This window comes from Biomphalaria glabrata, chromosome 5 (assembly GCF_947242115.1).
Source record: "Biomphalaria glabrata chromosome 5, xgBioGlab47.1, whole genome shotgun sequence".
Lineage (NCBI taxonomy): Eukaryota > Metazoa > Mollusca > Gastropoda > Planorbidae > Biomphalaria > Biomphalaria glabrata.
In genome coordinates, this window is record NC_074715.1 from 42,621,115 (window position 1) to 42,647,851 (window position 26,737).

Below are 26,737 nucleotides of genomic sequence, written 5' to 3' on the forward strand. Positions count from 1 at the left end.
AAGTGACGTGACGACAGCTATTCGAGAAAACCCGCAAGCTTTTTCAAACCTATTTTTTTGGTATTTCCCCAAAAGGTCGCAGTCTATATAGAATGCATAAATAGAAATTTCTCACAAATTTCATATTTTTAAGGTAATTTTTTCTTTTCCCCTATATTTACTTATTTTTAACATGCCTTCAGTTAATTTCACTTCCTTTTAGACGCGGTCAAAATAAAAAAAGACAAAAAACAAAACAAATCCTAATAGTATTAATGAGGTATATCTAGAGTCTTTTTTCTCCTTTTTGGTCCAAGAAGATATTCTGTGATAGTAAGTGTATGTGTTTTGCGTGGCTGGTAGTGCAGTGTGTGTGCGTGTGTATGAAATGACCAGTGGACCTTAAGTGTACATGGTTGAGTGAACAGCAGTGTGTCAGGACTGTGTGTAAAAGGAAGTCAGTTCAGAGAACAAGTGGCTGGAGTAAAAAACATAAATAGAGACTAATCAAATCATTGTGTTTTTTGAAGCTCATGTTGTTTTAGTCTATTACATAGTGTAGGCATCTATTAAAGAGTTTCTTTATGTGGCGGAAAAACTATAAATAGCTCACTTTTGTTGTTGGTCTGTCCGGTGTCCAGAATGAAGGTCATGTTGATGAGCTGGGTTTTTTTTTTTTAAAGCTATGTACTTTAATGTGTGCACTGGAGAGTGAAATGTAGCCCATTTCTATTTCGTTAGTTGGCAACAGTGACGTCACATTTAGCGTCCTTGACATTGCATTTATTTTTAAAATGCCCAATAGTCTTGGTGGAAAAAAACAACAACAAAAACCCAAAGAAAATCAGACTTGCGGGGACTCACTACAGCTTCAATCTCAGGTGCTATATAAGTCAACTTTACATTCTACAAATGTAGTGTTCTTGATGCTCTGTGTTCCGATGTTTACAACCATGTATCCATACCATTGCCTCGTACGTAGGATTGCGAAAACATCAGACTGATCGATTCCTTATGACTAGATCTCATGCATCTTTTTTATGACTAATAGTCATATTATTGTCATGGTTTACCAGTGATTTTGAAATATCTTGCAGTCTTCCTAGGATTTCATGATATCTTTTCTTCTGTCTTTAGATTTCTCTCTCTCCCTCTAACACACACACACACACTTTCTCTCTCGATTCCCACTCACCTTATCCTCCCTCGTGCATCCAACCGCCGTGCCTCCCCCCCCCCCCTCTTCGATCCCGTCGTAAGGCAGGCTGTACCTAAAAAGAAAGCGAGCCGTAGGCCGGCGGTTCCGTTAGCCACATTGTCTGTGAGGACTTGTTACTTGACACTCTGCTGCTTTGTCTCCCTTCCCTGTTTCTTAGCTACCGGGGTAAGCTTCTCTTCTGCTAGATATCAAAATCAGGCTCTTGTGTTATAGGATTACATCCATTTCCGTTGATTAACCTTTAGATGAGAATTATATTGGCCGAACAGAAGCTCAGTGGCATTATCTCCCTTATCCCATCTATTTTTATCTTAAAAGTATTTATACAGTGAATAATCTTTCATTTTTAATGCTGAATTCTGTTGTTGTTTTTTTCTTTTAGTTCAGAAACGGAGAGTGAATAAATCATATGACCTTGTTCAGTTGACGTGAAATGTAGATCTCTTTTCATTCTGATATTTATGATTATATTTCAGTATTGGCTGTGCCCGAAGTGTCTTCACAATAAACGGATCAAATAACATTCAACGGATTACTTGTATTTACCGGCGCTATTCTTACTTTGAGATAATTTACTTACAGGTACGAATTTCATTTCATATTTAGCGATTATTGACTGTCTGACTGACTGACAAACTGACTGACTGATGACTTTGTGTCTTTATTTACATCGGAATAGCTTACAAAACAACAATAAAGAAACGTTTTGACGAAGCACTTTTAACATTAGGAAAAACCAAGGTTTAACATTAGGACAAACCAAGGTTTAACATTAGGACAAACCAAGGTTTAACAATTCTATTCAAAAGCTTAACAATTCCATTCAAAGGTTTAGCATTTCCATTCAATAGTTTAACAACCCTAATTCAAAAGTTTTGACGATTCCAATCAAATTCAATTCAATCAATTCTCCAAAGCAACCCAACCCAGATTTGGACAGCCCATTGCAACCAGGTTACAACCCATCATAGCACAGTTTGTCAGTGCTCTCCCCCAGTCCAAAAGAACAGTGTCATGTGATGATCGCGTGAAAAACTAAGTCATTTCAAAACAAAAACTTAAACTAATAGAATATGTTAGTCACTTACAAATCTGTAAATGTGAAATGAGATTTCAAGTGAAAAAAAACAACTATAGTGTTTTAAAGAGTGTAACAATAACTTTAAAAAGAAAAGTTGACAACAGTTTATTTTTATACTAGAGACTGGCCGGTATCAATCTGTTATATTTCTTTCTTCTAGCATTGATGTACCGATCGTCTAAGTAGATGGAGGGGGGGGGGGTTGGGGGAAAGACGCCATGAATAATTTAGTTAAAAAAAAAAGAAGGTAAAAAAAAGTTTGGTTAAATACATGGGAAACGATATTATTATTAAGTTTAACAATAATGGCGTGTTTGTTTCTAAGCCCCAAAAGTGCTGAATATATTTTTGGTAATGTTTAGGTTTAGTTTACTTCGAAATTGAAGTACTTAACTTATCATTATACCGACAAAGCGACTAACCGAACCAAAACTTACTACTGTAGTGTATACAATTTATACGTCCTTCATGTTTACGTCTGAACTCTAAACAGTGACACATGTCTGCTAGTGTGTTAAGTGATTTTGAATATAGAAACAATGGAATATATTTCACATTTGACAATATCAAGTTTGTAGTTCATGAATTTTAACAATAGTTAGACACATCTTTCTTCTTTCTTTCACTATCTCTTGTTATTTTCCTCTCTTTCTTTCTTTCTCTATCTCTTTTTTTTTCTTCTCAAGAAAGATTATCTTTCTTGCCTACACAACATATTTCACTCATAATAGATCGTATGTTAACATACACTGTTGACACTTACCCGTTCATATGAAGGCTACATTCATGCCATTCATTAAAGTCAGCTTTCATAAAACAAAAACAGTTTTCATTTAATAAGTCAACTTTCATTTTTAAAAAAATGTTAGCTTTCCTTCAATAAAGTCAGCTTCCATTTAGTAAAGTCAGCTTTCATTCAGTAAAGGCAGTTTTCAATGATTAAAGTCAGATTTCATTCGCTAAAGGCAATTTTCATTCATTTAACTCGGCTTTTACTTATTAAACTCAGCTTTCATTTATTTCATTTAGTCCAGTGGCCTAGCAAAGTAGCATTGTGCCTGGGTTCAGGAATGCGAAGTTGGGCCCCCTCTTAGAGTGTGAATGAACCCAAACTGGACTCTACTGTATCTAATGAGAGAGTACATGTCAATGAGAACAGACTTCTAGGCCAGACACTACACAAGGTACACCTGTTCCTCACGGGGAAAAAAGAGAACAATTTCCTGAAGCTTTGAATCTGTCCTGTCTTGGATTGTGTGTATCACTCAATCACTGTGTCTTGTCTTACACTACTTCACGTATTCTAATGCGAGTCCAAACACATCGAAGGGACACAACAATTAACATACTTGATAAAACTTGTGAAGACTTCAACTGATGTTTATTTACAGATGGGGGGGGGGGATCGTCTTGTCTCTCTGTCCGTCGTTTAATAGCAGTCTATTCACTATACATCTTTCTACAAGCCCTAGCCACAGTCTTCTCCTATCATGTAGGCCTACCCCTATTCTGTCTACGTCATTCGTCTGTCTGAGTACGTCACTTCTTTGACCGTCGCTAAAAACAATGCACAATAGATTTATTTACAAAACTAACATAATCTCTAAACTAAACTAGGTCACTACGGACCATTTGAAAGGTCAATATCATTGGTCGACCATGTAACATTTCGGGACTCCAACTCATACGCTGAATCTTCAGATATTCTGAATGTCGTCACAGGTATGGGAGCCCGGGAACTTTCCACAGCGCAATAGTTCTGTTTTACATCAGCTTCGTCTAGTTAGCAGACGATGGTTTTTAAAGCAACTTTGTCAAGAAATTAGTGTTCAACCATCTGAGTAGAAAGTCGATTGTAATCTCAAGCTAAGTTTTCATGCACAAATATTTGTTACTTCAAATAATTGGAGGGTATAATGTTTATATGTGGGTGATTTGTGCATTTCTAATATTTTCTATATATGGATTATATTAGTTGTACATTCATTCTATGAAAATGAATATTATACGTAAGTACCAAAACAATAAATTTCAAAATTAAAAGATTTACATCTACTGTTTGGTCATACAATTAATTCAAGTATTTTAACTAGTCAATGTGCATTGTAATATTAAAGAAGGAAAGAAAACTTGGACCAAAACAAAAGCAAATATCATACATCATATAAACACTTTCACAAAAGTAGGCTAAGAATTGGTAATTTCTATTATTATTTTTATGGGCACGACATGGCCTAAATTGTGTCGATGCGCCAAAAACCTAAATAAAAATATGAAATATTATTATTATTATTAAATAAAAAAAATCTTGAACGTTAGATTACCTCCCTTTAATAGATTACATACTCCAGTAATAAGAATTATATGGATTTGTTATTTTTCTCGGACACCAGTAATAGAATTTAAGAACAATGAACATGATGATTTAATTAAAATAGTATGATGCATTTAAACTTTTATAACCCGGTTTCGGCCCCTAGTGGTCGTGGGCCCGGGCACAATGAACCCCTTCGCACCACAGTTGCTACGCCACTGATTTAGTCAGCTTTCATTTAGTAAACTTATCTTACACTCAAAGAAATCATCAGGCCGCGTCACTAAACAGATCTTCAAACGTTCTAGCTATCTTACGCATGCATGACTTTTGTAAGACACAACCACCTAGCCAACCATCTTACGCTGTAAACCATATTTCTCACACCACAGAAGTTTAAAAAAAAAAAGTCCTTAGGCTCAAAATAGTTTCCAAAGGTAAAATGTCAAGTTTCCCATCACGTCTCAGACAGTTTAAAAGCAGAGCAGCCAAAACTCTTGAAGATTGTTTCGGGAACATTTGTTGACGATCCACATTTCCCTTTCTTCTCAAAACTGCAAACTGCCGAAGCTGTTGAAACGTGATTTCTTGGTGAGCTATTTGCGAACCCGTTGTGCTTTTACGTTATTGTGGATGGCGCCTTCTCTTTTTTTTTTTTTAAAGTAGTATCGTCCGTAACACATTCCCTGTTTTAAATGAAAGAAAAATGACTCTCTCCGTGTTGGTATTTACGAACGATACACCTATTTTTTTAAGGAACTGTTATGTGAGTGTGTAAGCATGTGAGTATGTGTGTGTGTGTGTGTTCTGATGTAACCACAGGTAAGTCCATTGCAGTGTTGACGTTATAAAAAGGGGGAGGGGGCGGGGGGAGTGAAAGTAGAAGCTGTGCACAGACAAGTGACAAAAAGACATGCAGTTTTTCAAGTTGTATTTGGTTTCAATTGTTCCAATGTGTCCTCTACTTCAGTTGTTTCTGCATACACCTCCATTGGAAGTACAGTTGTGTATGTTTTATCAATAAATGTTCCTGTTTGTTTCAAAAGAAGTTTGTTGAAGGTCTGTTCAAGTTGGGCGTTAAGAAAGTCATACACCTACACTGAATTTGTTGGACTAGATGTTTGGAGCTACACATCCCCACAATCCTATATCAACAGGAGGAATCCCTGTCTGGTGACAACTTAACAGAGTACGAAATATGAGTTCTGTACTTTGTAAGATAATTGAGAGTTTCTGATGATATAAACAGACAAATAAAATATTTCATTGAAAGCTTCTCTAGTAACGGATTCTTCATCTAAATACATCTAAATAGGAAATACATATAAATACATCTGTAATTGTCATTCTTTAATAAATTCAACCCATCACATTTAAATACATCTGTAATTGTCATTCTTTAATAAATTATAACCCATCACATTTACATACATCTGTAATTGTCATTCTTTAATAAATTCAACCCATCACATTTAAATACATCTTTAATTGTCAACCAGCGATTCCATTGGATCATTTGCTTTGTTGAGAGAATCTTGTCATGTAATATATAAAGCATAATGTAAGGCGTATGTATGTATGTATGTATGTCCCGCATAGAAATCAAAACCTTAATAAAATTTGGCATGAATGTTCCTTAGGTCATGGCGGAGACCGCAGTGTATGTTCAATGGCCCTCCCCACAACCCGGGGGTTGGGGGCTACAATTAAAATAAAATACCAAAAGTTAAATCTATTAAAGAGCGAAACTCTTTTTCAATCGGGTAAACCCGGCCCGCAGGCCCCCCGGCTCATATTCGGCTAGTGTGCTATAATTTATTGTTCGACATTGACATGACATGTCTTCCAAGAAACTTTGTCACTAGCTAGCCAGGCTCATTGTTATTGAAAGTAAAATGGCTTCTGCATGCTACAGGAGCTATCGTAGTCTTCGAATGTCAACTTCCTGAGTCTATTACGTTACGTTGTCATGTCAAGGAAGCTGTCAATCGGAGCAGTAACTTTTGTTCTCACTTCTCCAGGGAAATTTTAAACGTCTAGGACACTCTGAGACACTCTAAGACACTCTAAGACACTCTAAGACACTCTAAGACACTCTAAGACGTATGAAATTAGCTTTTAAATATTTTTTTCGTCATACGAAATTTATTTATCATTATTTGTTTTCTTTAGGCTTATGAAATGTTATATAATATGAAATGTAAAGTGTGTGTTAAAATTTGTTAATAATAATGTAATGTAAGACAATTAATGGTGCATTCTCCACTGACTTGGCGCCACCTTTCCATGGAGAACCTCAGAGCTGTGGACAGCGGGAAGAGGCTTCAGACATTGCCAGTGACATATCTCTATAGAGACAGCTATCAGCCCAATGCGCCGAACGGCAACTGGAGGATCTAAGTATAAGTCTTTTCGGACTTAAATCCCACAAATCACAGTCATTTGACCTTTTTACTAAATCTTTACCAGAGAAAAGTGACCAGTTCTTTAAAGTTAGTTTGAATTCTGAGATAGTTTGAACACTGCACTGCGTGTTATAGTGACCAAGATATTTCTTCAAGGTTGTTAATACTCAGTCGTTTTCTGTAGCTCCAAACAAATAGTTTACTTAAACCGAGGTAGGCGTATTTAATTTTCAATGTCGAAATAAACACAAACAATCTTCTTTTACAACACAACTAATTAGAACTTTTATTTATACATTTGTTTAGATATTTATAAATGTATATACAGATATAGTTCCATTCTTTTCCTTTGCTCTACATTATATTACATTCTAATACACATTACCTTACATTAAAGTGCATTCGATCTTAATGTTTAATGTAATCCGTTTTGACTACAGTTTGACATGTATTTAGAACATTATTTCGTCTATTAACTTATGCGAACACTATTTAGACTTAGAAATTAAAACTTCTAGCAACACTCTATAGCACTACTCCTGATGATTTGATGCTGTATGTGTTGGGACATAAATACTTCAGCTCCAGCTAATGTCTGATCTAGTCATTACACGATTATCATATTATTGTGATAATAAGCATTCTTAATCATTCTTAATCATTCTAAATGGTGCTTGTTGTGTGGTATCCGCCCAGGACTGTCGACTTGATGGTCCAGGGTTCAAACCCTGCCCGCCGCCATCCCAAGCCGTCCAGCGGAAAGTTTGGGTTGGGATGTAATCATCTTCCAATCTGAAGGAACAACCGAAACACGTAGCACAAATAGAAAGTATTATAGTCATTCTATTTCAGGACATGAGAGAAAAAATATTTTTACATTTTTGTGCGTTTACTTGTATAGAACACATTTCTAAACACCCGCCATCCCCCCCCCCCGCTCCCTCAAATAAAAAAATGTAATAGTCTAGCACTTGTTACTCACACTAAAATTAAAACATTCGAATAATGTTACTCAAGACGCATTCATCTCAGCAAAGACTCGTCCACACATACGCCCTTGACTCCATATAAACTATCAGTTTAACTAGAAGGGAAATGTTGCCAATCAGAGGATTTAAAAAGCAAGAAAGTAAATGCGAACTCTGTCAGGGGAGAGAACAGGAAGATTCCAACTGTCTATAAACTCACCTGATACCCAATGATAATATTGATATATACTCAAAAGAAGGATATTCTTTATCTCTATTATTGCCTTGCACTGCAGGTGTTCTAACTAAAGAGAATATCGTGCAAGTCACATTTTCGATAGAGACTAGAATTAAATCTATTTTGGTTCCTATTTAAAAAAAAAAAAAGTAATTAAAAAAGAAATTGTAACAATCTATTCATAAACGTTTAATCAATATGACGCTAAATGATTGAACTGCAGGAGGATTTATACTGATGTCATTTTAATATTGAACTAATTGGATAGAATCCCCCCTTTTATGTTATGTTTCAAGCGCTCCAGTTAACGCAATCGTTCAGATTTCCAAAACGGTTCGAGATCAATCCTTTATATGAAACTTTGACTTTGACACGGGAAAGAATTTTATCCCGTGGCCAGGATGAGGAATTGGCTCTTCACCGACCCCACTTGCCTGGAGTCCCCCATCAACTAAATAATCATTTAATCACATCCGTTTGTTCATGGGTCACGGTACCTTAAGCCAACTCAATGCGAGGCCGGAGGCCGAGCCCACGAGGGACACATTATTCCTATAATGTACCATCGTGTTCCGTGGCAGGGTCATCACTACCCGTATAACCCCCGCTGGGGAACAGAGCAATGGATTTGGACTGGTCAGTAAGCCTTTCTCACATCCCCACTACGTGCAAGTACACTCGCTAGAGCATATCTGTGGTAGCCCACAGGAGGGCCTGTTTGCTCTTGTTCTTAGCCTTTCCACATCCTCCGAGTTAACTCACTCAGAATACTACATAACTTGAGTTCTAAACTCTGTCTCCTACTGTCCTGTAGCTGCCAAGAGACTCCCAGCCGCCTCCCCCCCCCCCCCCATTGTCAAGTATATATTGCAGACTCGTTTTTACCCCACTATGTGGGTACACGAGTACTCACGTTTGAACTAAGAGCAGACAGCAGGTAGTGCTCACTTCTCATGTCGTATGTTAAACACACTAAAAAAAAATTTAAACAAATCCGCCAAGAAAAAAAAATTTAACAATCTTAAACAGAGCCAATCAGAGGAAAATGAGCTTCTGTTTTTATATATATATATATTGTTTATAATGATATTGTTTCCATGTTACCTTTTACCTTTTCTAGTACCATCCACAACTATTTCTCTCTCCCTCTTATTCCCTCTTATTCTCTCTCTGTCTCTCTCTCTCTCTCGCACTTCAACTCACTCTATTTCTTTAACTCTCTCCTCTCTCGCTCTCTCACTCTTTCTCTCATTCTCTCTCTCTTTCTTTCACTCTCATTCTCTCTGCCTCTCTCTCTCAGCACTTAAATTTTTTTCCCACCTGTAGAAGCAGTCAAGGTATTCCGGCTGACTGCCATCACAACTAAATCTCACCGCCCCTGGGCGACTACTCTTGCACAACCCCAGTGTAATAGACCTCACCTTCCACATGAACAAAACTGCTGTCCATCACGCCTGATATCCCTGGCACCCAACAATCAACTCCTTGACTTACCGCATTCTTTTTTTTACCCAGGTGAACTCTGATACAAGAATGGCATATAAAATACAACATTATGTATACAAAAATATTACTCATGCCATACTAACTATAAAAACAATGTTTTAAAAATAAGATTTGACGTATAAAAATGTATTTGTCCATGTTCCAACCATCTCACAGCTGAACCTCCCATCACTTCTCCCTTCCCACATACACACATTTTTAGTTGTTTCTTTTCAGTCCAAAATAAACGCCGTTTGAAATTGTGAAATATCAGTTTAAAAAAAAATGTCTGGGCTAGCTATTACCCAATTATTCACAGATTGGTCTTTGAGAGATCCACGTGGATGTGTTCTATGCTAGAATAATGTGTGGAGACCAAGTATCTAGCTTTGAGAGATCAATATTTACACAGTTTATTTCAATTCTGTCTGTCTGTCTGGTACAAATCTTGTGCACCTTGTTTCTCCCACTTCTCATTCTAGAATCAAGTTGAAACTTTTCACAATTATTCAGTGTCGAAGACAATACACGAATTAATAAAACAAAGTTAACTAATAAGTTAATTAATTAGTAGTAATTAACTTTTTATTTTCATTTTTCATTAGTTAGGAACATGACAGTAATTGTGCAGTTCTTTCCCTTATATATAAGCTTTTTTTTTTTTTTACAAGTATTTTAACAAATCTTATTTCAACTCAATCTGTCTATCTGTCTGGTAAAAAGTTTGTATTAATTTACCTGACAAAACAACAATCAATAAAAAAAATTAAACCAATTCGTTATTTAACGATTAGTAATTAATTGAATTGTTTGGTAATAAAAAGGGAAAGAAATTGTACTTGACTGATGTGGTGGTATAAGATTAATTAGTCTCCTTCGTCACGTGTTTATTATGTTTCTTTGACTTGAAGATCTTGATGAGATAAACTTATGACATATGCAGGTTCGGAGGTGCCTTGATTTATAGTTCAAAGACTTTAATAATTAATGAAGTAACAAAGTGCTGATATGCTTTCTGGAGTTTTAATTGTTTTAAACTCAAACTTGAAATAATAAATGTATGTACAAACGATATATAAAGCAGATACAGGATACAGTAATAATAATCAATAAAATGAGTAACTATTTACTTTAAAATTGCGACAAGTCTTAACTTTCTAGCTCTCTCTCTCTCTCTCTCTCTCTCTCTCTCCCTCGTCCTAATCCACTCCTCCTCCTTTTATATCTTTCCTTAGAATAAAGAACCGTGACATCTCAATTCCCGTCCTTGACCCATTTACATTTATTTTCCTTTTAATTGTTTTTAATTTAACCTACGTTAATTATGTTTCCCTGCTGTAGCCTTGAACTAAGTTTTACTCGGCGTCTTTCTGGCATCTAAGCATGAAGTAGCGCTAAACAAAAACAATTGGTAAAGTTATTTCTAATCGCATAGAGTTATTTTTTGTTTGTCCACTAGATCTATTACAAACTTTACATGACTAATCTAAACTAATTTTATTTTTAGAAGTATTTTTTATTTTTTTTTTTGTCCAGTCCACGCTTGTGGATAATTTCAATGGCAGAACAAGGTTGGACATAACTAGCCTTTTGGTCTCTGGCTAAAAGAATCAGCGCTGAACTCACTGGCATTGTACAACAAAATAAAGAAAAAGTTTAAAGAATTTCTTCAAGAAGCTGATAACAATGTTTTGTAGCGGATACTAATAAATGTGATAATACCATGGATATCAGGCTGAATTGTTAGTGTTGAACTCAAAGACAATGTTTCTGAAACCAATTAAACGAAGACTTGAACGATAGGTACAAAATAAAAAAAAATAAAAAAAATAAAAGCATGACAAAAACAAATTCACTCAATATTTTACTCCAACCGAGATTTCAATGTTTGTATTCCAGGGAGCTTCTTAATGCACTTCAGAGCAAGGGAGATGTCGCGGCGTGGTGTAGAAGAGGGTCTGTGGTTGGTTGTGAGGATCAAAGAAATATAACTCCTTCTTGTAGTGATGGCTGTTCTTTTCACTCCGTTGTTGCTTCGCTAGACTTTAATTTTATCTGCATCCTGTTTAACTGATGGTGTTTGTTTTTGCTATCGGAGTGGTCGATTGCTAGTGACCTAAGCGGTTAATTCAAGACATAAATGTGCTAATTAGACTTGGATTAAGTTATGATCTGACTCACTCATTCCCAACGTGAATATCTTCATAGAACATACTTTATTATTTATGTGTTAATTTGACTGCTAATGTGATTAATTTCATGTACATTTCATTAGCTAGACTGTTTAAAGAAGAACCTGATTGTGCAGAGCGCACTGGGAAGTCTCCTTACAATAATAAAACATTTCAAGAAATAAATAGAATGAGACATTATAGACCACCAACAGCTTGCTAAACAAGGAAGTGATTAGGGTCATTAGAAAATTATTTTTTTTATGCTGCTTTTATTTTTATCTTTGTTGTAGCACGTCAATGTCATTTTATGACAACATTTTAGTGTTGGGGGTGGGGGTGGTATACGAGGAAATAGACTTCCTCGCATTTTTTTAACTTTTTAATGTTTTGCCCAAAATACTTTTTTTTAAATTGGTGGACAGCAGAAGTTTAGTATACAGTGTAGCTATGGACTGCACAGAATCGTTGCTGGAATTTAACGATTTTTACAAAGCTTATATCAACTCACCCAGTCTGTCTGTCTGTCCGTCTGTCTGGTACAAATATTTTACACATTATTTCTTCCCTTTCACATTCTCGGATCAAGTTGAGACTTTGCTCCATTATTCATTCCTTGACTCAATTATTTTATCAATAAGTCGTAATTAGTTAATTGTGTTTTATATTGAGACAGTAATAGTTAATGGGAGATAAGCTTTGTGTAGAGAATTAGGTCGACGCATTAAAATGTTAAACTAACAATATATAACTATAAAACATTCTTTTTTTCATAAGCACTTGTTTAGCTCAATGGCTAGTTTGTCGGCCTTTCACCAAGGAGGCTTGAATCATCGAGTTCAAAATCAAACCGAGAAATATTTTTTTTTCATTTTAAATTGCTTTTGTAAAACCAGCACGGAAACCCTCTCCTAGATACCCCCCCCTCCCTTTTTTCCCAAACAGGTCCACAAAAGTAATTAGACTATAGCGCATTGAGCATGCTAAAAGCATGAAGTTGAGACAAAGTAAAACAATAGGTAAAACTATTTCAAATATTATTGTTAGTCTATATCTATTACTAATTAATCACACGATTGATTCAAACTAATTGATGAAATTACACCTCAGGTAAGCTGTGTCTGTAAAAAATATTTTTAAAATATATTTTACTTGTTATGAAACTGTTATGAAAATGAAAATAAGTTAATTCATAGTGACTACATCCTTGAAGTTCATACTGTTGGTGTCTGGATCAGGTAAATGAATCAGCATTATGATAGGGGGAGATAAATATAGTTTGCAGCTGTAAAAAACTAATATAATCTCGGAGTTATGGAACGTGGATGAGTCTATTTCATAATTTCATGTTAAGAAACAGACTTATAACAAAACGCACTTATTCAGTCCATGCAGGGAAATAAGTCAGCTTTACAAAGTTATACTGAACCACACACATTCAATCCCATGGATCTAGCTGCCGAACGAAATACGGACTATATAAGAAGTCGACGCCCTCTTTTTTTTTTTTTGTGTGTGTGTATAAATATGAATATGTAACTCTCAGTGGATTTTTTCTAGGACGTAAGATGTGGATACCTCCTAATTGTATACGAATATAGGATCGATCTAATTTTTTTACAATTAAATAAAGCAATGAATGTTAGGCCTACTACTATACGTACCATAAACTACACACATACAAACATTAATCATCATCTATAAATATTTATAAAGGCAAAGTATCAGACCACACCTACAGTACTTGTGTTTTAATATTTTTTTGTTTAAGATACATTATTTGTGTTTGTTTTAAAAGATCAGAATTTATTTTTTTATAGGCCAGTTGCGTTTTGTGTATTGATATGCAAGAAGTTATTGAAGATTTAAAAAAAAAATAAATTTTTTCTTATTTAAAAAATATATGTAAATGTATTTAATATTTCTAAATCTATGTAAAAAAAATCATTAAAGCAAATTAAGAATGCATAAACCACCATTTTGTAATTTTGTACCAGGGACCTTTTTTTTTCTCCAAATAACTCAACTAGACTTAATGTAGACTCAGTGACCAGCCTGGAACCTTGAAGTCAAAGGTCAGCTCAACATCTCTTCCCTTCCTTCACACGATATCCAGTTATCATTCAGACCTCACTTCTTCCCACACACTTCCCACACATATGTCGTTTTGATGGCCACATAATTCTGCCACTCGTCAGGGCCTCACGCATTGGCAGTTTGGCATACAGTCCCATCCAACCCATTTTCTTTGTTTCCTCTCGTGCGTCGTAAGTTGAGTTAATTGACGTCACCTCGCAGTGCCAGCACCATTCCCCTGCCCATCCATCTACCTGTCTGTCACTCTGTCTGTCACTCTGGTGTGTGCCCGATGATCTTGTTGGGGGAAGAGAAAGGTCACCAATGTCGCACAATGTTTGCTTCCGTGTCGGCAGACAAAGGTCAACGTTGACCGGAACTGTCAGGATGACTTACTTATTATGTCACACTACAGGAGGTCGGCGAGACCTTTTTTTTAAAAAAGGAACAAAGGTCTTGTTCTATCACACAGTGCGTTCCAACGTTCTGTTTGTCAAGAAGAATTTCTTTGACAATTAAATGTATCTCATTGTCGGAAACTATATATAATAAGGGCTCCTAATGGAATGGGGAGATAATTACATATTAGCCTCATTTTTAATGCTGCCTATTTAAAAAAACAAAAAAAACTCTAAAGACTTTACAAATTAAGAAAAAAAACACTATAAAACTATAAAGAAATTTTGTTTTATTGATAAAGCGCAGAACTAAAACTTGCGTGCTATGTAAAGTTTTTTTAATTTGCTTTTTAGCCTCGTGCTTAAAGCTAATATAAGTAACGAAAATAGTTATATCATTTGAAAATATAAGTAAAGATTTAGGATGCATTACACTCCATAATAGGCACCTGAACAGAACATGCCTATATACCAACGATATAGATGTTTCTCGAAATTTACTAGTGTCGGCAAATTATCGATATAATTAATCAATATATTTATTGAGGCATGCTCTGGTGGAACAATTGCTCCTACGATAAATGTCTAACAGACTGTGTACTAAATGCATGTTGCGATAGACTCTGGTATGAGCTTTTCAGTTTCCACTAACGCAAACATTTTTTTAGCTGGTTCAGGTTTGATACGTGTGATCTAAGTAGGCAGTACTCTCACATTTAAGTTGTGGGTAGGAAGTACATTCAAATTTAAGACAGGAGATGTGAGTAGAAAGTACCTTCACATAACTGCAGATGTGGGTAGGAAGTACTTTCACATGACAGGAAATGTGGGTAGAAGGTACCTTCACAGGACAAGAGATGTGGGTAGGAAGTACTTTCACTTGATAAGAGATGTGACAACAGGAGATGTGGGCAGAAAGTACCTTCAAATTTAAGAAAGGAGATGTAAGTAGAAAGCACTTTCACTTGACAGGAAATGTGGGTAGAAGGTACCTTCACAGGACAAGAGATGTGGGTAGGAAGTACTTTCACATGACAGGAAATGTGGGTAGAAAGTACTTTCACATGACAGGAGATGTGGGTAGGAAGTACTTTCACATGACAGGAAATGTGGCTAGAAAGTACTTTCACATGACAGGAGGTGTGAGTAGAAAGTACTTTCAAATTTAAGAAAGGAGATGTAAGTAGAAAGTACTTTCACATGACATGAGATGTGGGTAGAAAGTACTTTCAAATTTAAGAAAGGAGATGTAAGTAGAAAGTACTTTCACATAACAGGAGGTGTAAGTAGAAAGTACTTTCACATGACAGGAAATGTGGGTAGAAGGTACCCTCACAGGACAGGAGGTGTGAGTAGAAAGTACTTTCACATGACAGGAAATGTGGGTAGAAGGTACCTTCACAGGACAAGAGATGTGGGTAGGAAGTACTTTCACTTGATAAGAGATGTGACAACAGGAGATGTGGGCAGAAAGTACCTTCAAATTTAAGAAAGGAGATGTAAGTAGAAAGTACTTTCACATGACAGGAAATGTGGGTAGAAGGTACCTTCACAGTACAAGAGATGTGGGTAGGAAGTACCTTCACTTGATAAGAGATGTGACAATGATGTATTTCTAAATTTGTCTCCATTTCCTAACACTAATCAGTTTGAGTATAGATACATTTACACACGTAAGCTTTTAGGGGATGGGGGGGGGGCTAATAAAAATATTTGAAGAAGATATTCATAGACGTGTTGTTAGTTTTCTTTTGAGATTTGATTTTATCTCTGCTTTGTTTCGTTCTATCCTTTCCAACTTTTGGTGAATTATGTAAATCTCATCAGCTGTAGCCCTCGCGTGACACTCCAGACATTCCTTCTCTTTGGCGTCTTTCATTTTCTTTTTCTTCGAGGAGGGGGGGGGGACAAGGTTTCAAAACAATTCAAGTCAACAAAAGACATTCACGGGGAATTCCCAAATGTATTTTTAGTTTGGTGTCTATAGATCTGGATCTATTTAAATTTCTTTTGAGAGGTTAATAATTTTTACCATATGTGTATTCTTCACTTTTTTAAACAAGCTCTAATTAGACACAAATTTAATAACATAAATTATTTATTTAAATGATTGACCAATTATACATCAAATATACATAAATGTGTGTGTCTGTGTGTATAGAAATGTGTGCGTTTGTTGTGTGTGTCTATAGAAATGTGTGTGTGTGTCTATAAATCTGTGTGTATAAGACACCAATAGGATAAATACTGCTTTCAGTCTACTTGTACTATTTAAGTACAATTTATTCTAAAAATATAATAAAAAAAATATTTTGTTTCGTTTCACCAAAATACGATACAGTCCAATCATCCAATATATTCTTTGTTTTTGCATCACCAAGTCACGTGATAGTACACATGATAGTACATCCTCTACAAGTTTCATTTCGCCTGACTCCAAACATTTAGAGACATTTTGTTGATACTAAAGTGTGTTCTATCAAATCAACGTAGCTCCGTTCCTGTACACAGCCAGTTGGAAGGCACGTCATGGTCAGGAATTTCATCATGGTCCTGGAGGCAAAGACACACACACACAAAAAAAAGTAACCGAACAATAATTGATGGCTCCCAGTTTGAGGCCGAGAGACACTTAGCAAGACCAGTGTTAATTGGAGCCACGGGGCAAGATGGGCTTCAAGGCATTGTACCACAAATATCAAATGTAATCGGTGAGAAAAAGAGGGAGAAAGAGAGAGAGAAAGAGAGAAACAAAGAGAGGGTAAAGGGAAAGAAGAAACTTGTGAGATAAGAAAGAGTTTGTTGTTCAATGGATTGGAAGCAAAACTGAGATAAAACATAATTAAGACAAAAATAAAGAGAGAGGGGAAGAGATGCGGGGGGGGGGGGAGATGAAAAAATAAAATACAGACAGCTAGAGTTTGGTCACAAAATAAAGGTGGACATTTCTTAACGAAAGGTCCTGTTGGTTTTAATGTCTCCTGGGAGATGTCTTGTGAGTCTTAATGTCTCCTGGGGTATGTCCTGTGAGTCTTAATGTCTCCTGGGGATGTATTGTGGATCTTAATGTCTCCTGGGGTATGTCCTGTGAGTTTTAATGTCTCCTTGGGGATGTCCTGTGGATCATAATGTCTCCTGGGGTATGTCCTGTGAGTCTTAATGTCTCCTGGGGATGTATTGTGGATCTTAATGTCTCCTGGGGGATGTCCTGTGCGTTTTAATGTCTCCTTGGGGATGTCCTGTGGATCATAATGTCTACTGGGGTATGTCCTGTGAGTTTTAATGTCTCCTTTGGGATGTCCTGTGGATCATAATGTCTACTGGGGTATGTCCTGTGAGTTTTAATGTCTCCTTGGGGATGTCCTGTGGATCATAATGTCTCCTGGGGATGTCCTGTGCGTTTTAATGTCTCCTTTGGGATGTCCTGTGGATCAGAACGTTTCCTGTAGGTTGGAGCATGACCTGTGTTTGTCACTATTTGATAACTACATATCTGATCCTTTGTCATTAGTGCTTAGCCAGAGTGTCATCTACGTTTACCAAATACCTATTCGTGGAGCTCATAAACATCCAGCCCCCTGCGGCTTCATTGTAAACTGTGAGCAGAATTTTTTCGAATGGCCGGACTGCACCGCGCCACGGGCCAAACATGTCCCACCTGTCGTAGTTTGGGATACACTATCTGGACTACTGTTAGTCGAAACCCAGCCCAGCCGTCTAATGAGGGTAAAAGAAAAATAAAATATCTGTTTTCCCCAGATAAAATATCTGTGTCCAGCACATGATCAAAGTCTTTGATTGTTTACACAGTATGTTTACTGCTCAGCTCTCTGCGATAACACCCGCAAGGTCTCTGTTATGTGGCGAGGGTTTGATACCGCAGCTATTGACACAATGCATGTCGAGTGTGCTCTTGATTCTGTTATCGTCGTCCATCGATAACTTTGTTTCTCTCTAATCACATGCCACATTCTTGTTCCGCCAGATCGAACAAGGGACTGAACTCCAAAGATCCCATTAATTGAATTTTTTTTTTTATGTGTGCTCTAAATTATTTTATTTTTTTTAAACTCTGACTTGACGTAGATTGTAGTGTTTTGATTCTATTGATTGAGTTTTTTTTCTTTGTTTTTTTTATAATAATACTAAACAGATTTTTTTTTCAATTTTTTTCACTACGAATTAAAAGAAAAAAAACATTTAAACTGGCATTCATTGAAGTAGCCAAGGGAGACAAAAACATCACAGAGTTTGCGCAATGTAGTATATCCAAAGTCTATTACGTGAATACAAACACACTGTAAGCGGACGCCATGACACTGTTACCAACTGTAAGATTGAAAGTATTGTTGGTAAAAATGCGAGCAAGGATATCGAACAGAAAAAGCCCGTAAGCTTGCAGACCGACAAAATATGGATTTTTTTTTTCTCTATTTCTCTTTCTTGTGGACGTAACCTTGTCTGCCTTGCCTTAAATCCGGCCCTGCATATACAGAAGGAATATAACTTGTACTTAGTAATAAAAGAAATACAATATAATTGTTAGTTCTCCTGAGTCTCATAGGCAACACTGAGTTTAAACTTGGTAAATGAACACAGTTTTTCCATCCATAATGAAGTGATCTTTCTGGAATTGTAGGTGTGACACTTATCTTATCTTCTAATCTTATATAAAACACTTTGTAATGATGGGATTGTTAAAGAGTGTCAAAATAAATTATTATAATTTTTGACATTGAGGAAAGTGAGAGCTAATTGGAATTAAAAAAAAAAACTTAAATTGTAATTAAATTTAAAAAAGAGGAAAAACAATACATTTAACCAAAAAAAAAATCTTTAATATGAAATACATAAATGGTTTGTTTGTACTTTCAATAATGCAACACACACAATGGAATAAATTTGATGTCTTTGATTAGTGTGAAGTAGAGTTATCAAACATGTATGGAATCAGGATGAAACATCTGATGACATAAAAAATGTCTTTAGCCTTTGATGAGTTGGACATCACAATTCTAAACACCAGCGATCACTCAAAACCATGCCCCCACCTCACGCCCACCCACCGCTTTCTTTATCAGTGAATCAGTGCAGCCGACAAGAAACACGCGCCAATGTTTTGTGTCATTAGTGCCATGTCAACATTGTCATAACACCATAATACGCGCGGAAACAGCATGGCGGCCTATTGACCAGACCCAAGACTCTTTGCCCTCGTGCCACGCTCGTGTTTTATGTCCTAGATACTGCTAGAGCCAGTTGGTTGATTGCACAATTGTATCCCCCCCCCCACACCTCGTTCTATAGTGTGCCCTCGATTCAGGCGAGTCCCTGCAAACAATTTACGAAGTATTAAAGGGCTAGATCCTCTGCAGATTTTCTTTATAGCTTCCCTTTGTTTTTTTAATCCAACATAAACAGATAGCGTCCTAGGCAACAGAATTTTAAACTAGAAGAGGACCGAATGTCAAGTATTTAGGAAGTGATGCTCTTTTGTTTGGGGAATCCTTGCCAACTAAGATTTATTCCTGCATTGAAAAAGTGGATGATGTTTCTAACTAGTGTTTTTTTTTCAATTGTTGTGGTATACTAGTATATTATATGTTTCTACCATTGCTACAATGGAAAGCGAACATTGCTACTTATGCTGGATCTTTAGAGCTGTGTGCAAATGTCATGCATGTCATATGTCATATTTGTAGAACTGTAAGTTGGCTAATTGGACTGTCTACATCATAACAACTTCCAGAGCTTGACGTGCATAACATTTGTTGTTGTTGTTGTTGTTGTAATTGATTTTGTATTTGATGTTGTATTTGTCGCAATGATATTGACTCTGCTGCTATGTTGGTGAAATTGGTATTTCCAATGACTTAAGTAATGCTTAATACGATGTGAAGTGACTACTTTTTTTATGGTATGTTGTATTCAATAATATGTTCCTCTTTCAGACCACGCAAAAGTCACTTGTATCTGTGGCCCACGATTAACGAGGGTGTCATGTGGCCAGCAAAACGACCAACCGACTTTAATTTTCCCCAACTAATGCCAAGTACCCATTAGAGCTGGATGGACTTATAGGAGCGCTAAACATCTCAAAATTAAAAATCACAATCTTCACCTTCACCATAATTTGAACCCGGGACCACCCGATTCGGAATCCAAACGCTTTACCACTCAGCCACGCACCTCTTTATTCAACTATATCATTATTTTATTCAAAAGATGAATAATTAAAGAAAAGAAAACAGATCAACATCTGATTGTTATCAAATAAACTGCACTCTTAAGTTTTTAAAAAAACTGCGTACGTACTAAAGTACCGGATATTGAGTGTCTGTATGTAACTATGTTGGTTATCACAAGACCGTGATGTTTCTACTATTTTCCGAATCAGATTGATTTATTCTATGTTGTCTATGTTAATAATCAATGATGATTGTCTGTGTTGATGTCTTTGTTGATGTCTTTGTTGATTGTCTGTGTTGGTTTTCTTTGTTGGTTGTGTATTTCTTGCTCAATTCTTTATGCCGAATCTCTATGTTGAGAGTGTATGTTGATTCCCTATGTTGGGAGTCTATGTTGTGAGTCTCAAGTCTATGTTGATTCTCTTTTATGTGATTGGTTTATGTTGATTTTTTGTATGTTTAGAGTTTATGTTGATTCTCTTTGTGTAGTGTCTATTCTGAGTGTCTAGTTTGATGGAACAGTTTGACAGTAACTTAGCTGAATGTCTTCTAAAGTGTGTTATGATGGTGAATGTCAAACCGTTTGATCATCTTAAGAGCTGAGCCGAAGACTCTTCGAGCTCTAAGTTTGAAAAACTCTGTTTGGACGCCAAACAGTAAAAAAACAAACCAACCTCAAACCTGTTTGAGAGAGACCCGAGTTAATGCCTATGTAAAGCATTGCTGTTTCCAATGCCTTTGGCCCCCGACGCATGCTTGGCTGCACATGACCGAAGGCCGAGGACACCGGGAGCCTCCGCCATTTTCCTTCGTTATACCAAGCTAACCGTGGGGGACTCGCCATTTATGTAACGGTCCCTTGAGGAACAGCGCATGGATGTGTGACAACCTGCAAGTAGGAGTGTACCTTGACGTCATGTTGACATGCTATGTATCAAAGATAAATAACTTGCACTGCTTGATGATTAACACTTCACAGATAACAGAAACACGGACACACACACTAGCCTAAAACACAGGCATGACACAATAACGACCAAGATAAAAAAAAACCAACTGAAAAACAAAAACAACAAAATTGTTAGTTTAGCATTGTTTTTAAGTTGTATTTACAACATTCACAAGTGTTTAGATGTTGTATATAGCATTCAAAACAATCCAAATGCATGTATAACATTTCTTATACCGAGAATGAGGAAAAAATATCCTCGTAATTAGACGTGTCTTTTCCAAATTAAAGTTGCTGGGTTTTTTTTTTTAACAACGTTCTTGGGTCTAATTCAGATTTCTCATAAGTTGCAGACGATCATAAAAAAAGAGTCCCAACAGAACAAAATTTCATTTTGTCTTTAAATATCCGTGTTAATATAAGATGAGAATGGATTTTAGACGACACACATCTTAAGACATCAATCAGGAATTTCGAAAACAAATTGAAAGCTTACTGTCCAACTTAAAACACCCGAAGACCTCTCTTGGGCATTTTCCCTCGTCACATCGTCACATTTACCTGTTCAATAAACACTATGCACATCAAGGGCCCCATGGAGCTGGGTGCCACGGATTCTTTACGTCTCAAACAAACTCGTGCCCAAATCACACGCACAACACAAAGTGGTGCCACTCCTGGAACTATGGCTATACCTAATGCAACCATCTTAGCAAATAACATACCTTGCGTGGTGTGCTCGTGGTGTGTTTAAATTATCCATGCTGCATGTGTGTGTTGTATTTATGTGTGTTTGTGCGTGTTCTTGCGTGTTATCACTGTGTTTTTGGTAAATGTGTGTTCTGTTAATCTGACATTACAGTCTGTTGACTGCATTCTGGCGAGTCAACTTAGAGAAGCACATTCCTCTATCTCCAAGCAGCGAATGTTATAAGAAAAATATGAACGGCCCATAACAATTGTTGAATTCTGAGCTTAATTCCTGATCTATATAAGTTGATGAACAATCCATATACCCACCAACTTACACACCTGGGCTATTCAGAAAGCTGAACCCAGAGCTGGAGCAGTTATTTTTTTAAGGTACATGTCTTTCAAACGTTTTGTTGAATCAAAGTTATGACGATGATCAGAAAAATAACTACCCCAAGTGTAACCCCAAGGGCAATGCAACAACATTTCTTTCTGAAGAATTTCCTCTTACTCTGTACCGCCTCGCCTAAATGTTCCGCTCCTCTTTGAAGACATTGGTCAGTTTCTTCGATAGCAAGCTCAATCGTGTCCAAAGTCTCTCCCTGAGTTGTGACCAGCAGGTTCATCTCTTGAAATAGCTGGTTCACATCTGAAATACTTTTCTCAAGTGCCAGAATGTCCTTTTGGCGATCTTCTAGATCTCTGAGTGTTTTCTCCGCATTGTGGACGTCAATGATGTAGTTCTCAGTAAACACTGAATAGCTGTTCTGGTCAGTGATTGAGTCTAGCTTGGACTCATCGACCGTTTCTCCCTTTGCGATCAGCTGACGACGCAAACGTGACTTCATTTTGTCCAGGTATTCTGCTTGGATTCTGAAGAAGTCGTTGCTGATGATATTGAGTTCCGCAGTCAGGCGGTTCATTTGTTGCGTCCTGACACGCTTGAATACGCCATCGTCTGATAGATGCGGGAGCTGATATTGTTGTTCCAGCTGTTTTAAAGAGGCGCCTATCTTCGTGGAGTCGAGCCGCACCCGCTCTCCCAGGGACTCGTATCTGGTAACGCGTGCCCTGTCCTGAAATGGACAGTTGACCATGTCTTGTTGGAGTTTATTCAGTTCGGCCACGTCGGCTTTCATCTTAGTCAGTTCCGATTCTATCTGGTTAGCGTCCTGTAGGTACGCATGCATTGTCTGACCTGTGTCCATTTTTTTTCTCTTGGTCCACATAACAGGTTTGGCCTCTGTTTCCAATAGCTTCATATTCTGATGCAGTTCGTTCAGTCTATCCTTCATCGGCATCTTTAACTAGAAAAAGAAACAAAGAATGAACTTTACACTTTTCTTTTTCTGTAGTGTACAATGAATGTAAACAGCGTGCACTTGTACACTTTTAGTTACACTGAATGACTTATGTCAGAATCACCAGCACAAAGACATCTTGCTCAACAAATGATATGAAATCAAACAGAAGGGACAAGTACAACTATTATCACTAAAGCGATAACACATTTAGACTACTATACACGAACTAAGGCACAACTATAGCTATCTATCTATCAACTCTCTATAGCCTTGTACAATAAAGCTATATTAATTTAATGCTTTTTGTCTCCATTGTTCGATAAACAATGGAATAATCTAATATTATTTGTATGCGCCGTAATAACATTCAAAGCTCAGGATACCATTAGCTTAGGCGAATACAAATAAAATATTTTGCCTATCATAAGGTAGTAAGATACTCTGTATAGTAGAAGTAGTATCTAGATCTATGAATTTGTGTGTTTACATAATTTAACATATATATGCTGTCGAAAGTAGGCCTATATATGAAAACCACGCTTACCTGCTAGCGACTGTCAACTCTTAGGGGGGTACTGACAGGTCAGTCTGTTTCAGGTGAATCACAATACGATACTTACTATTCTTTCCAAGCACACATCTCTTTGTAATGTTTATCTTTTTATAGTAACACAGTCATCATATGCATTATCACAGATCTTTCATCTTTGTATTTTTAGATCATAAAATAGTGGTCATAAAAGATAGATTAGTATTTGAATAAGTCATCAGCGAGTTTCCTTTTTTAGCAAAATGTTTTTCCCGATGGAATTCCCATTTATGATGAAGAAATATAATTCCTAGGCAGAAAACCAAAACGTGCTGTGTGTTTGTAATCTGTGTTTACAATGAGTGCGGTTACAATAGGACAATAAGAAATGAAGAAATGATATAGGCGTGAAGAATACAAAGAAGAGAGACCAATAATAGAAGCGGAGATAGAAGTAGAAAATGGTGCCAGGATAATCAGGAAATGTCTAGATACTTCACATTCTGAGAGCAATTCTTTTATTTCCCTTGCAGTAAAACTGTTTGACATCTGCAATGGTCTTCTAGAAGAATTGTGACATTTCCATGGAAATACTGTTAAAACTGTTTTTCTGTATGGCCACCATCTTCTCCTATTTGTAGACCAGGTTGTTTCATTGAAGTAACAACTTGGTATTAACCTAACAAGAAATAAACATTTGTTTCGGTATTAATGGTTTGGAGGTGCAAGGCCCTCATCGCTTTTGATGAGGAAAGCGGTCATTATCGAACCTCGATGGCCGAACTACATATATGTATGTGTGTGTGTGTGTGTGTGTGCGTGTATGTGTGTGTGTGGGGTGTGAGTGTGAATACTTTTTATTTGTACTGTTATTATTTAAATTAACGTTGATCTCCACGCACACACACAAAAACGTAATTTGTTTGGAAATGAAGAGCTCTTCTATAAGCTGAAATTATGAAGTTAGAAAAGAGTGTGTAGTTGTGCCAAGTGGACTCGATGAAATGAAGAGCTCTTCTTTAAGCTGAAATTATGAAGTTAGAAAAGAGTGTGTAGTTTTGCTAAGTGGACTCGATGAAATGAAGAGCTCTTCTTTAAGCTGAAACTATAAAGTTAGAAAAGAGTGTGATGTTGTGCCAAGTGGACTCGATGAAATGAAGAGCTCCTCTTTAAGCTGAAATTATGAAGTTAGAAAAGAGTGTGTAGTTTTGCTAAGTGGACTCGATGAAATGAAGAGCTCCTCTTTAAGCTGAAATTATAAAGTTAGAAAAGAGTGTGTGGTTGTGCTAAGTGGACTCGATTAACATTTCGGTGTGCAGATACAAAAATGCTTTGGGCTATAAATAATTCCTTTGGATAGGCTTTAGAGCTCGTGTCCCCAATAAAGAAAACACCAGATAATCACTTAATGTTTCGCTTTTTAAGGACTAGGATGTTGGCCCATTGGCTGTAATAGTTAAGTATTATGGCTATGGTCAGTCCCCCCCACCCCTTCCTATCGACAGATTAGTCTAGGATCTAAACGTCACACCAGTGGTATTGAGATAAGATCGTCTGAAGGCTTGGAGTCCCTGGAGTAGTAGCTATGGTAGTCTCGCTATTTCCCACTTCGTCATGAGATGTGTTCTAATCTGATACCCCCTTTGGGGATTTCTTTGAAGTTAGGACTGGCACTTGAGGATGTAAGATTGGGTTGGCCACACTAGTCCGACGATATCTCGTTAACCAACATCAATAATAATAATACTAATAATAAAACACCTTGGGATAGAAATCTATTATGCATCCAGTCCACTTCTGATGATGTTTAACAGACGAGTTCATGGATGATGAGAGTTAACTTCTCCTGCTTTGGTTTGATCATATATTTTATAATTCGCTCGTTTGTTATGAACAGTAAATGATAGTGTTAATTCCAATGATACCTTTGATCAGAAACCTCACAACCAAGCCAAGGTGTGGACCTGTTTTTAGTCTACAAAAAGGCTGATCCCGAGGTACTCAATAATTGCCAGACATTCTATTAGGCATGCACTCTCACAGAAGTGAATAATCTATTCTATCTATCTATCTATCTATCTATCTATCTATCTATCTATCTATCTATCTATCTATCTATCTATCTATCTATCTATCTATCTATCTATCTATCTATCTATCTATCTATCTATCTATCTATCTATCTATCTATCTGTCTCTGTTTAACTATCTAGTCAATGCCCCTACTTTTTCCCCCCTCTTGTATTTTTCTGATTTGTTTCCCCTTTGACAATCTCTTATGTCTGTTTACGAATGTGTATGTCCCCCCCCCCCCCAACTCCCTAGTTGCCACCAATATTTGCAGCTCATCGATCTGTATATGTGACAGCAATTATTTGACAGAGTCCTCACACGATTGTCTCCAAAACCAGACAACAGATTAGAAGTAATCGATGAGACATGCACCGTGCACTTGTATCCTACTAGTAATCTAAGTCAGTTACATGCACCGTGCACTTGTATCCTACTAGTAATCTAAGTCAGTTACATGCACCTTGCACTTGTATCCTACTAGTAATCTAAGTCAGTTATATGCACCTTGCACTTGTATCCTACTAGTAATCTAAGTCAGTTATATGCACTCCCAACCAAGCGACGCACACACACACACACACAGACACACAGCTTGACCGAAGAGGGTTTGATAACAAGAAAAAAAAACACGATTCTGACACCGAATTAGGGCGACACAGCGACGTTA

The 26,737-nt window shown here is 36.8% G+C and overlaps 2 protein-coding genes across 3 annotated transcripts in view; one reads left to right on the forward strand and one right to left on the reverse strand.

Annotated features, from left to right (window-relative positions):
- Window positions 1-1,314: 1,314 nt before the first annotated feature.
- The window catches only part of LOC106059563 (neuronal calcium sensor 2-like), a 128,664-nt gene continuing 103,241 nt past the window's right edge, over window positions 1,315-26,737 (forward strand). Inside the window, exons 1-2 of one of the 2 annotated variants that reach the window (XM_013217213.2) lie at window positions 1,315-1,363; window positions 1,675-1,780. The gene's annotated coding sequence lies outside the window, so the exon portion shown is untranslated. The other variant, XM_013217211.2, reaches the window with a different exon arrangement.
- Window positions 21,613-24,239, reverse strand: LOC106059562 (syntaxin-11-like). Its single transcript, XM_013217209.2, has 2 exons — window positions 24,013-24,239; window positions 21,613-23,471 (listed from the first exon to the last, which is right to left on the reverse strand). Exon 2 carries the CDS (start codon window positions 23,463-23,465, stop codon window positions 22,566-22,568), a length of 900 nt encoding a protein of 299 aa, XP_013072663.2. The 5' UTR covers window positions 23,466-23,471; window positions 24,013-24,239; the 3' UTR covers window positions 21,613-22,565.

Coding starts and splice junctions, on each gene's coding strand:
- LOC106059562 (XM_013217209.2), bottom strand. CDS start 23,465: ATGCCGATGAAGGATAGACTGAACGAACTGCATCAGAATATGAAGCTA.